The 12,080-nt window shown below is 35.4% G+C and overlaps 2 protein-coding genes across 2 annotated transcripts; one reads left to right on the top strand and one right to left on the bottom strand.

Moving 5' to 3' along the window:
* Positions 1 to 5,858: 5,858 nt before the first annotated feature.
* Positions 5,859 to 9,455, top strand: Pold1 (DNA polymerase delta subunit 1). The gene is made up of 2 exons (XM_021333902.3): positions 5,859 to 5,982; positions 6,062 to 9,455. The coding sequence occupies exon 2, from the start codon at positions 6,135 to 6,137 to the stop codon at positions 9,390 to 9,392; it is 3,258 nt and encodes a 1,085-aa protein (XP_021189577.3). The 5' UTR covers positions 5,859 to 5,982; positions 6,062 to 6,134; the 3' UTR covers positions 9,393 to 9,455.
* Positions 9,456 to 9,831: 376 nt separating this feature from the next.
* On the bottom strand, positions 9,832 to 11,864 carry LOC110375679 (pleckstrin homology domain-containing family A member 3). Its single transcript, XM_021333903.3, has 5 exons — positions 11,702 to 11,864; positions 11,504 to 11,620; positions 11,074 to 11,220; positions 10,720 to 10,850; positions 9,832 to 10,436 (listed from the first exon to the last, which is right to left on the bottom strand). The coding sequence occupies exons 1-5, from the start codon at positions 11,739 to 11,741 to the stop codon at positions 10,233 to 10,235; spliced, it is 639 nt and encodes a 212-aa protein (XP_021189578.3). The 5' UTR covers positions 11,742 to 11,864; the 3' UTR covers positions 9,832 to 10,232.
* Between the last annotated feature and the right edge of the window lie 216 nt (positions 11,865 to 12,080).

Here is a 12,080-nt window from a genome sequence, read left to right as displayed (position 1 = left end):
TGTCGAAAATTTGTTGAAAATATCGACATAATCGGATGTATCTTTTGATTGGCTTGGCTTAGAAGTTTGATATTTTCACAGCTTAAAGGGACAATAGACTTGAGTATTTCATGTGAATTTCAGCTTGATACGTACACGCGTTCTTGAGATAAAGGGTCTTGACAGACAGACAGACAGACAGACAGACAGACAGACAGACAGACAGACAGACAGACGGACAACAAAGTGATCCTATAAGGGTTCCGTTTTTTCCTTTTGAGGTACGGAACCCTAAAAACTGAGAATTTTCTTCTTTATTTATGAGATCATTGATGACAAACAAAGGAAATAGTTGCTAGTACCTACGTAACTATGTAAAAAGTACTTTCAGGTCGTTAAACAAAACTATCTTAAACCTTTTTGCTCGGCGTTACAGCAGCGTGTATATTTCTTTGCCTTAAGTCAGCGTAGGCCCGCGAATAGTCGTGTGAACCTCATCCAATTCCCATGGGTCGCCACTGAAACTCTACCCATAGACCACTTCATTAAGATTCAGACTTCGTCAGCCGTATTGCAGCTGATAACATAGTTTTCTTTTGGTCATTATATTTTTTTTGAGATTAAGATAGAATTTGATTTCTATAGCTCCATGCTACCTATATTTTCCCGTTAGCTGTTGCCCGCATACCCAGGAAACAACTTCCCGCTCCCTGAAAGAAGACCCCTTTTCAAGAGCTTTGGGGTGAAAGCTAATCTAGAGACAGACAGAGTTACTGTGATTGATATTTCTGTTACGATGGCACATATTATTATATAAATTAATAAATGTGCAGTGTAGGTATATGCATGCAATCAATAGGTACCAATTTCACTTTGATTGAAAAGTAGGCTTTATGCTCTGTTCCCAATCTATTGGACACAGCTTCTACTTTCTCACTTGCAAAATTCTTTCTTGCCTTACTCGCAGTTATTTTGCCATCTTTCCAAACCATGCATACCATACCTACGTCCAACCGAATTCCTTATTGTGTAGCTGTAAACACTGCCTACGCGCACGTTATATCATAAAATTAATCCATCGGTGCACCGCGTTTCCCGTTTAGCAATATCTACAGCGAAAAAATCCTTGTACATCCACAGTTTAATACCGATTTTATAATTATTTATGTGTATTTCTTGATTTGATGCTATTTAATTGTTCCATGTATCTTTTAACTGCATTCTTTCCCACAGTAATAACTTGGTATATAGCACATGTACAGTTTATTGCGCTGTTAAAGAAAACTCGTATAGGTACGTATACGCGCAAAATAATTATAGGTACGTGAAGCCTGTTTTATTGTCTGCAGTAAAATTGTTTGTTTTATGCGGACATCAATCAAAAATCTTTGCTGCGAAGCTGAGAAAACAGGAACTTAACATAACTATAGATACAAACGTGTCTACGCAGACAGTTGCCATAAGTAGTTGTAAGTGCAAATTAAATTTTGTAATTACTAGACGCCCGTAAATATAATATTGCGTGTTGTATTTTGCGTTGTTTACGCAAGTTAATTAGAAGCAATTAATAATGGTAACTAATAGCGTGTTTATGTGCTGATATTTCCTGCAGGTTCGGTAGATAAGTAAGGCGTTATAGTAAACAGTTCGTTTCTAAGTTCCATTTGACACCAATAACTAAGACCTTATATTAAATTAGAACCTTTGTAAAAAAAACTATAAGTATTCTTTTTCTTTTTTTAAATTAATGTTGCCGCTTTCCCCTGCCTGTTCATGTGTCCTGGAATACAACCTACCTATGTGAAACGGTTCATAACATCTACTTTAATCACTTTATTTTCATTCAAGAAAACATTCGCTTGATTTCAACCGCAATTCCAAATATCGAAGCTGAACCCCAAACCAAAAATAGGCAGTCTAACTAAAAAAAATCTGTTTAGTTTCAGTTGAACCGTGAATGAATCGCGGCGATAATGTATTTGTCACGTCTGGGGTATAAATAGAGCGAACACTCATCATCTTAATGGAAAGTCATTGAGTGGAGTCGGCCAGCCGTCGCCGGCGTATCGCACGCTCCTTCCCAGAACGTTGCTGACGTGAGCTTGCCAGAGCTTCTGGGCGTCCTCAGAACAAAACATGCTGTGGAGTCGTTGTTGTGAAATGAATGTGAATGAAAATATAGTGATCAGTTTCTTTTACAGATTTGTTGTATTTGGTTTCTGAAATGTTTTCAGGTATATTACCTATAAGATACTGTTAAGATAAAAGCTTCCTTGGATGAAAGCCTGGGTAGGAAAACTACTCAGGTAGATAACTAGTAGGTAGGTAGTTACGGTAAAGCTTCATGAAAATTCGTCTTTATTGGGAATTCATGTTATAATTTAATATATAGCCCAAAAACAAAGGTACAGTTAGTTAAAAGAAATAAAATGAAACTTGAACGAAAAAACACACGACCTTTATCTATTAATTTTCTTTATCTTTATGGGCTTAAACAATTTGTTCGGTGAACCATCCTTGAATAATACCCCTGTAGCTATTAAGTACGGCTCCTCATTAAGTTACATTATTAACTACATACCTATACTTAGGTAGGTATTACATAACTTACAGAAAATATTCAGTGACCAAGTACCCAAGCTGGGAAATAATGCAAAATGTCAGGCAATTCGTGCAGATTGACACGTAAAGGGAAGTTTTATGCTACCAAGCACTACTTAGGTAATTACAAGAAAGCCTTCAAGCGAGTAAGTACTCATTCGGTTGAAGACTTTTAATTAATTTGTTATTTTAATGTCAATATTACAATCAGCGGCTGGAAAGCTACCACTACCGCTGTAGTGTCGTATTTAATCATAATGTTGAGCAATCTTTGATAAAGCGTTATAATTTGATGTTAGCACTTAGTTACCTACTTAGCTTAAACGTCGAAGTGGCATATGAAGGATTTGTGACCTACTTTAAAATCATACAAATGTACGTACCTAAGTTGAGACTGATGACGCAGCTATGAACGTGTTACGAGCTTTTAAAGAGACTATTCATAAGCATCTGTCACTCAGTAGTTAAATAACTATAAAAGATAGGTCATACAATTTTGTTAATCAATCCTACCTACTACCAAAACCTTAGATTGGCGAACCTTAATGTTTGGAATTTGGTAAACTGATTTGCAAGCTCATAATTAACGACAAATAAAGTAACGTCATTATAAACGGGGATCTCCCGACCGCATACGTTAATTTTCCTTATTTTTAACATAATGAGTAAAAGTTCGGCTAAGTTTCACTTCATTAGGTAGGTACCTACTTCGTCAACTCAATGGTCAGAACACACAGACTGATTCACACAACATTCCTACGTATTGTAACTTAGGTATCTTTTCTGCACAGCTGTCACGGTTGCCGACGTGAATGGATTGTTCACTGTTGTTTACCATATTGGTACTTGGTTGTGAATAAGCTTTTAGGTATGAACCTGAACTTAAACTTGTGATTTAGGATACCTATTGGATGATCTTGATTGTTGCCCGTCTTGCCGCCAAACTTCCAATTTTATTTTATTTAAATTTTTGTTTTTTTTTTATTCATGTCACATAGTACATGGAAAATGTTCTGTAATCTGTAATATCACTTAATATTAATTAAGTGTCGACAATTCATGGGACAATTATCTCTGGGTTTCATGACTACCGTGGCCGTAGACAGTACACTATTTTTGTGTCGAAGCCCTCCAAAAAGATAAGGAAACAAACACTTTGCAAAAGAGCATGAAACTGAGTGTGTCCCTAACATCCTTAACTCACACTCGTACTGATAATGCACTGTATTATTAGTTGAGTAAACAAACGTCAAGATTACCATTCATGGTAATTCAGATTTCGGTATGCTGAATGCAGATCGGTGAATCACACCGAGTCAGGCAGGCGCCTACTACAGACACTGACCAACCGAGCCTTGACTATTACGCATTGCTCATAAATTTAGACTCTTTTGGAATATGAATAGCTATTATAAAACGTTTGCCTCCATGCACATTAAAGGCTTTATTTATAGAATTCCAACTACTGACAATATTGAACGATGTTTCACATTTCAAAGGTATTTGTTTATTTTTCCTCGTAATATTGGCAGATAATTAGGTGTGTTTATTGGAACTTAGGTAGGTTCTTTGTGGTCTTTTAGATGAATAAGTCCATTCATGAATAAATGTAATTAGGGCTGCCATCTCGAATTTCGCCAAACCCGGACAAACATGTAAAAAAACCCGGACATTTGGCGTAAATCGCATTTTTTTCCCGGACGAGTCTGATTTTTTTATACAAAACAAGACCAAATTTTTATTCTATTTACTATATATATACATTTAAATTTTAATTCTATTTACTATATATATACTATACATATACGTGTCCATGTGAATTCAATGACGTGTTTCCTTACAGGAAAAGTCAGGGCCGCCTCTAGGTCATGTAGTGGTATTGAAAGATTGTAACTCAGAGTACTTCGAAGGTCTTAAATAAGAAAGCTCATATGGAAACTAGGAAAAAAAACTAAACTTGTATAAAAAAATATGTAGAAAGTGAAGAAGTCGCGAGCGGATCTAGCGCAAAATTTTTGACTATTGGGATATTAAAGGTGCTAAACATAAAAAACTACATTACCAAAAACAGAAGCCGCGAGCGAAGCGAGCGCGAAAATTTTTGAGTTTTGGGACATAAAAGTACCGAAACAAGTCATAAAAATATGGGTGAAGCCGGACCTGTGATAAGTGTCCGGGTTTTCCCCGGACACTTCTCGAAACCCCGCCCGGACGGGCCCCGGACGGTCTCCAAACGAGGACAAATCAGGGGAAACCCGGACGGATGGCAGCCCTAAATGTAATGAAATCAGAAGCTGGAATGATTAGTAACATAAATTATTATAACTCGTTATTGCTAAGCAACAACCGCATGGATAGAAGGGCCGTGGGTCAACCACTAACACCCCGTGAATAGCCGAACCATGGATGTGGATAGGTGATAACCAGTCTTACGCAAGGGTTATCGAATCGCCTAGGTGGGTAAACGGGTAGAAGAAGTCAGATGTCAGAAAAAAACACTTTTTGTCCATTTCAGAGATGCCGAAAGTGATTTTTATATATTTTAAAATATAGGAATATAATTTGGAACGATATTTAATTGTATAATTGTAATAGACAGCTGTGTTGCTGGGAAGTTTGTTCTTCACCACTTCTTCTTCCCAGCCATAACACTAGGAAGTGGTGAAAGGGGTGCGTTTTGGGGGTGCTGTCCTTTTGTATTATTTGACTGGAAAAAGTGCTAAAACTAGCCTAGTTTCAATAAACGTTTTTGACTTTGACTTTGAGATGGACACTCGCTCCATGTACACTGTTGATACCTATGTATATACTCAGCTGCATACGGTCAGACTGGAAGAACCGAACCCAATATAATTTGAAATAGGCTAGGCAAATTATGAGATAAGTATTTCTTCTTAGAGAAAATATCTACTTACTAGTAACTTATAGTTACTTGCCTCCATGACTCGTCACACTTGTACAGCTAGTCAGCTGCACTATTGGTTGGTATGTTTATAGATGTTCTGAGGGTATGTTACATGAAACCGTACTGGAACAAAGCAGTAGTACAGTCGCCTTTAGCTATCGACCGATTTCATGCTGTCGCTGCGAGTGTGGTCGGCAGCTAGCTTTTAAAACGCGCCTTTAGTTATTTTGTGTTGTTTCTTTTTTCACCTTTGGAACCCTGAGAAAATTTATTGACTATGGCAATAATTTTTGGCATATGTCAAATCATGGTCAAAATGTCAAGTCCAGATGAAATTGACATTGACAATATTTATCTGTCATTGTCACGAATAGAATAGAAAAAAGAAAAAACGTCAAACCGATAGACCGGTAAAGTTTCAGGAAAGTTAATATTTAATTTCAATATTAGAATTATACATTAGATACTAAATTTTCGTGATTACAAACAACCACAAGGTAAGGGACAACATCTTACATTCATAACAATGAATTTAACTTGTTATTGAAACCTAAAACATTGCATTTCAACTTTCAGATTTTGGCGGGAATCGTTATCTTTGTTCTGAACCTGAAATTCAACTGAAAACTGCACATTTATAGCATAAACAATGGATAAGAAGAAACAGTACGGCAAAGCGCCGCCCCCAAAGAGGTTTAAGTCGGGCGATGACGATGAAGATAACGAAGTGCCATGCAGTTTTGAAGAGACACTTGCATGTATGGATGCAGAGTTTGACTCTCAACAAGTGCTCGGTGAAGGCCCTGAAAATCAATCTACCAATATGAAATGGTCTCGTCCTGAGCCTCCAATATTGGATCCAAGGAAAGATAAGTTAATTTTTCAACAATTAGACATAGATCACTATAATGGCCAACCAATGCAAGGTATGCCTGGGTCGCAGCTGGCGCCTGTGCCCATCATGCGTATGTACGGTATCACTATGGATGGAAATTCAGTTTGCTGCCATGTTCATGGATTTACACCATACTTTTATGTAACAGTCCCTGCAAACTTTACTGAATCATCATGTAATGATCTGAAATCAAGTTTAAATAGAGCAATTCTTGAAGATATGCGTTCCAATAAGGACAGTATCAAAGAAGCTGCCTTAGAAGTGCGTTTAGTAAAAGCCAGATCTCTTATGTACTATCAAGGAGATAAAGACATTACCTTTGCAAGAGTATCGGTAGCACTTCCTAAATTAATTGCAGCAGGTAAAAGGCTTATTGAGAGAACACCAACTTCTTTTGGTTTAATGGATCCATTCTTTTATGAAAGTAACATTGATTTTGACATCCGTTTTATGGTAGACACATCAGTGGTTGGCTGTAGTTGGATTGAATTGCCTACAAATACATGGTCTCAAAGATCTAAAGACACAGTTGCCAAACCTGAATCTAGATGTCAAATTGAAGTAGATGTTGCATGGAATGCATTTATAGCTCACCAGCCCGAAGGGGAATGGTCCAAAGTGGCTCCATTCAGAATATTGAGTTTTGATATTGAATGTGCAGGTCGTAAAGGAGTGTTCCCTGAACCTAACCATGATCCTGTTATTCAAATTGCATCCATGGTTATCAGGCAAGGTGACCCTGAACCTTATGTCAGAAATGTGTTTACATTAAACACCTGTGCACCTATTGTAGGGTCCCAAGTGCTGAGTTTTCAATCAGAATCTGAAATGCTTGCAAAATGGTCAGATTTCTTCCGTGAACTTGATCCTGATATTATTACAGGCTATAATATAAATAACTTTGATTGGCCATATCTTATCAACAGAGCAAAGCATTTGAAAGTTAACAATTTTGATTTCTTGGGACGCATTAGGAATGTCAAATCAATTATTAAAGATTCTATTCTTCAATCAAAGCAAATGGGCCGCAGGGAAAACAAAAGTATTAATTTTGAAGGCAGGGTACCATTTGATTTGTTACTTGTTTTAGTAAGAGATTATAAACTCAGATCATATACCCTAAATGCTGTCAGTTACCATTTCCTTCAAGAGCAAAAAGAAGACGTACATCACAGTATCATTGGAGACCTTCAAAATGAAAGTGAACAAACTAGAAGGAGATTGGCCATGTACTGCCTGAAAGATGCATATTTGCCTTTAAAACTTTTGAACAAACTAATGTGTATCATCAATTACATGGAAATGGCTAGAGTCACAGGTGTTCCACTTCTTTGCCTGCTCACTAGAGGCCAACAAATTAAAGTTGTGAGTCAGTTACTAAGAAAAGCTAAAGATGCAGGTTATTTGATGCCTGCTTATCATGGTCAAGGTTCAGATGAACAATTTGAAGGAGCAACTGTCATTGAACCCAAAAGAGGATACTATGCAGATCCAATATCCACTTTGGATTTTGCTTCTTTGTATCCCAGTATTATGATGGCACACAATTTGTGCTATACTACACTAGTTCAGCCTAATATGCAGCACAAAGCTAATCTAAAAGATGCTGATGTAACTGTAACACCTTCAAAGAACATGTTTGTAAAGGCACATGTTAGGAAGGGTCTTTTACCTGAAATTTTAGAATCTTTGCTTGCAGCCAGAAAGAAAGCTAAGGCAGACTTGAAAAATGAAAAGGATCCTTTTAAGAGGTCTGTTCTTGATGGCAGACAATTAGCTTTAAAAATCAGTGCCAATTCAGTGTATGGGTTCACAGGAGCACAAGTTGGTAAACTACCATGTTTAGAAATATCAGGCAGTGTAACAGCTTATGGTCGAACTATGATTGAATTTACGAAGTCTGAAGTAGAAAAGAAATATACAAAGTCAAATGGCTATAAAGAAGATGCAGTTGTAATTTATGGTGACACTGATTCTGTAATGGTAAAGTTTGGTGTTAAAACTCTTGAGGAAAGCATGGAATTAGGGAGAGAGGCTGCAGATTTTGTAACTGAAAAATTTGTCAAACCAATCAAATTAGAGTTTGAAAAGGTTTACTACCCATATTTGCTCATTAACAAGAAGAGATATGCTGGTCTCTACTTCACTAAACCAGAAAAATATGATAAGATGGATTGCAAAGGAATTGAAACTGTTAGAAGAGACAACTGTCCTCTTGTATCAAACATGATGAGCACATGCCTCCAAAAATTACTCATTGATAGAGATCCAGATGGTGCTGTCAATTATGCCAAGCAAATTATATCAGACTTACTGTGCAACCGCATAGATATATCTCAGCTTGTCATAACAAAAGAGCTTACAAAAAATGATTATGCTGCTAAACAGGCACATGTGGAATTAGCTAATAAAATGAAGAAACGTGATGCTGGGACTGCGCCCAAACTTGGCGACAGAGTGCCTTACGTTATTTGCGCTGCTACTAAAAACACACCTGCTTATATGAAAGCTGAAGATCCAATATATGTGTTAGAAAACAGTGTTCCAATTGATTTCAGTTATTACATGGAGAATCAGTTGTCTAAACCACTTCTAAGAATTTTTGAGCCTATATTAGGTGAAAAAGCTGAATCTCTTCTTTTGAAAGGAGAACATACAAGGACCAAGGCAATGGTAACTTCTAAAGTTGGGGCCTTGGCTGCTTTCACAAAGAAAAAAGAAAAATGTATTGGTTGCAAAACTATAATGCCTAATGATACTGTTAAAGCTTTATGCAATCATTGTATGGGTAAAGAGAGACAGATATACATTTCTGAAATATTTAAAGTAAGGCAACTGCAGGAAAAGTTTTCGAGACTATGGACTGAGTGTCAAAGGTGCCAAGGCAGTTTGCATGAGGAGGTCCTTTGCACTAACAGAGATTGCACTATTTTTTACATGAGAAAAAAGACAGGTATAGAATTAGATGCCCAGGAAAAAACAGTGTTAAGATTTGGAGAACCTACTTGGTAATGAATGTTAAGCATGTAATTATGTAACTGATTTTTTTATACTAAAATAAAGCCATTTGTTTTATCTACTTTTATTATTCATCACTATTGTTTATTAACGTGAAAAATTACAATTTTGATTTGAGTACAAGAAGATTATAACAATCCACCCTTCAATAATTTGTTTTAATAAATTAGTTTTCACTTAAAATTACCATTTTTGGTGCTCTGAAATCAATTTTGATACATGGAATGTATGTTATTATCAGTGCTTAAATAATTCTCTATTATTCAACAAAACACAGAACATTCAATGAGTCACTTAAGAACTAATTCATACTACAAACTAATAATTTAAATATAATATTTATATGATATTTAAACAATTATACAAAATACATTGACTTGGGGTAGGTAAACTTATTAGATTTATTTTAGGCATTATGATAGCCGTATTTATATGTGATAAACAGCTGCTTCACTTATTTATATCACAGGAATATATTATTATGCAAGCACAATACATATAAGTACAAGGAACACAAAAACACTTGAGGTGTGATCAAGATATCACAACTTTTGTAATAGCAAAGAGTAAGTACAATGTTTAAGATATGTATGTATACATCAATACTTTATGATATTGCTATAAAATACATAACGTATTTTATCAAAAAAAAATAAAAAGTATTCATAACACAGTTACTACATTATGCCCAGAACAATATGCAATATTTTTAACCTCAATTTTTGGTACATTTTAGAAAGCAATAACTGTATCACCTGTTGTATAAACAATTGAATATAACATATTATGATTTTTTATATAATCTATGAATAAATAATAAAAAATAGTACATTTTCATCTATTTTCTTGTGATAAAGTTCTATTTATACTTTGTCTAGGTGTTTTTACAGTGCTGTTATTCTTAGTAATATTTGGTATTGGCATCTCAAAAGGGGCAGAATTTGCACCTGCATTAGAACTTAATCTCATAATGTCTTCTAGTGTTCTTATGAAGGTGTCACAAGTTGCTGTGAGTAAACTTGATGCATCTTCAATTGCCTGAAAAGGAAAGCACATAGATTATGTCAGTAAACTTTTGTAAGCATTTTTCTCAAAAAACATTGTTGGTTTAGAGTAAGTTTGACTTGAGGATGAGACAACTCTAATCAAAATCAGAAAGGAGGAAATTGAGATATGAACTAGCTGCTAGCTTGGGTGCTTATTCAGCAACAACAAATGGATTATAATTTATTTATAACTTACTGTACCTATATGTTGCAGTAAAGTTGTTTCATCAATTTTCTCAAATAAAAGCAAGAAGTTATTATTTAATTATAATTACCTGAGTTTCAGGGCCTCCTTCAGCAGTAGCTGCACTCTTGACTGCATGCACTTGCTGCATCATCAGATCACAATATAATCGCAACTCAGACTTCTTGTGGCTCAAAGAATTTGTATCTTCCAACGCAGCAGCTGAATAAATACAGAAAATAAGTCTTTATTGTTCTAGAAACTTTATGTAAGAAAACATTTGAACAAATAACTAGAACTTTAACTACAGCAGGAAATTGTTACAAGAGGAAAGTTTTAAGTACTCTTATCAACAACGCAATTAGTATTTTTTATGTTCAAGGCCTTTGTTGTTACTTGCTGATAATGATTCAAACAAAACACTAACAGTGTATGTAGTAGATACCTTTTAAGTCTTTGGAGTCCACACAAGCTTTGGCACTGCCTAATGCTACCAGCCATTTTTGTCTGTCTTGTGGGGAGGGAGCTCTCAAATACATGTGTTGCTGTCCTGGTATGACTATATCAAGCCTTGTGTTGTCTATTGAGTTAACTGAAATTGAAAATTATGAAGTTAAGAACTTTATCTAGATCTGTACAGTTTAAACGTTTATGTTACATCAGGATGTTTTGCTATGGATATGTTACCTAATCATTACAACTTTCACTAGACTAGTTCAAAAGACATTCTCCTTGATACTTTTTTTTGCTGTGTATGGAGTACTGCCGTTAAAAATTGAATATTGTTAATAACTTTAATTTATTATTTATAATTTTGTTCTTATACAAATATTTACTTACCCCAGCTAATTACATGAGTAATAGTAAAAACTTACCATTGATTTGGCAAACAGAAACTTTGACAGATCCTTTGCATCCTTGGCAAACTTCTTCTTGCGATTTATAATATGAAATAATACCATTTTCCAATACAAACCATCTTGTCTGCCAGCCTGAAAAAGAAACAATATGTTTTAATAATGAGACTAATAAACTTTTGATGTGCTATTGACGAAATTTAAGTGTTAAGTTACCGTTCCAATAATTAGTCCACTTCCAGAGTATTCCCTCCATGCTAAATTTCGGTTTTTTATCAGTCTATTTTTCTTTTATTTATATTTACTTGTCGTCCGAAACAAATTAGAATTTTCGTCTTGTTGGATTACAAATGTCAAAAGTGAAGGCCGTAGCCGTAGATTATAAATTGTATGGTTGGTTGATACAACAAAATCGTCAGTTCGTTTAACAATAACAGGACCATTCTCTAACTCTACGCACATGGGGAAAGATAGAGTGGTTTCACACTATCAATTTTTCGGTGCGTATTACGTTTCGTTCGCCTATGGACTACGAGCTTATTCACATTAACCAAAAAGTTAAACGGTGTTTTGAGGAGTATTCAGCTTTCATGCA

The sequence above is a fragment of the Helicoverpa armigera genome, chromosome 9 (genome assembly GCF_030705265.1).
Source record: "Helicoverpa armigera isolate CAAS_96S chromosome 9, ASM3070526v1, whole genome shotgun sequence".
Classification (NCBI taxonomy): Eukaryota; Metazoa; Arthropoda; class Insecta; order Lepidoptera; family Noctuidae; genus Helicoverpa; species Helicoverpa armigera.
The sequence above is the reverse complement of the archived record's forward strand: the minus strand, read 5'-3'. Positions and strand labels throughout refer to the sequence as shown.

Bases quoted from the DNA above. Each gene is read 5' to 3' on its own strand.
- Pold1 (XM_021333902.3), top strand. From the start codon at position 6,135: ATGGATAAGAAGAAACAGTACGGCAAAGCGCCGCCCCCAAAGAGGTTT.
- LOC110375679 (XM_021333903.3), bottom strand. From the start codon at position 11,741: ATGGAGGGAATACTCTGGAAGTGGACTAATTATTGGAACG. The intron at 11,621-11,701 runs GTAACTTAACAC...TTTCTTTTTCAG, and splicing joins GTGGACTAATTATTGGAACG to GCTGGCAGACAAGATGGTTT. The intron at 11,221-11,503 runs GTAAGTTTTTAC...TTTCAATTTCAG, and splicing joins TTCTGTTTGCCAAATCAATG to TTAACTCAATAGACAACACA.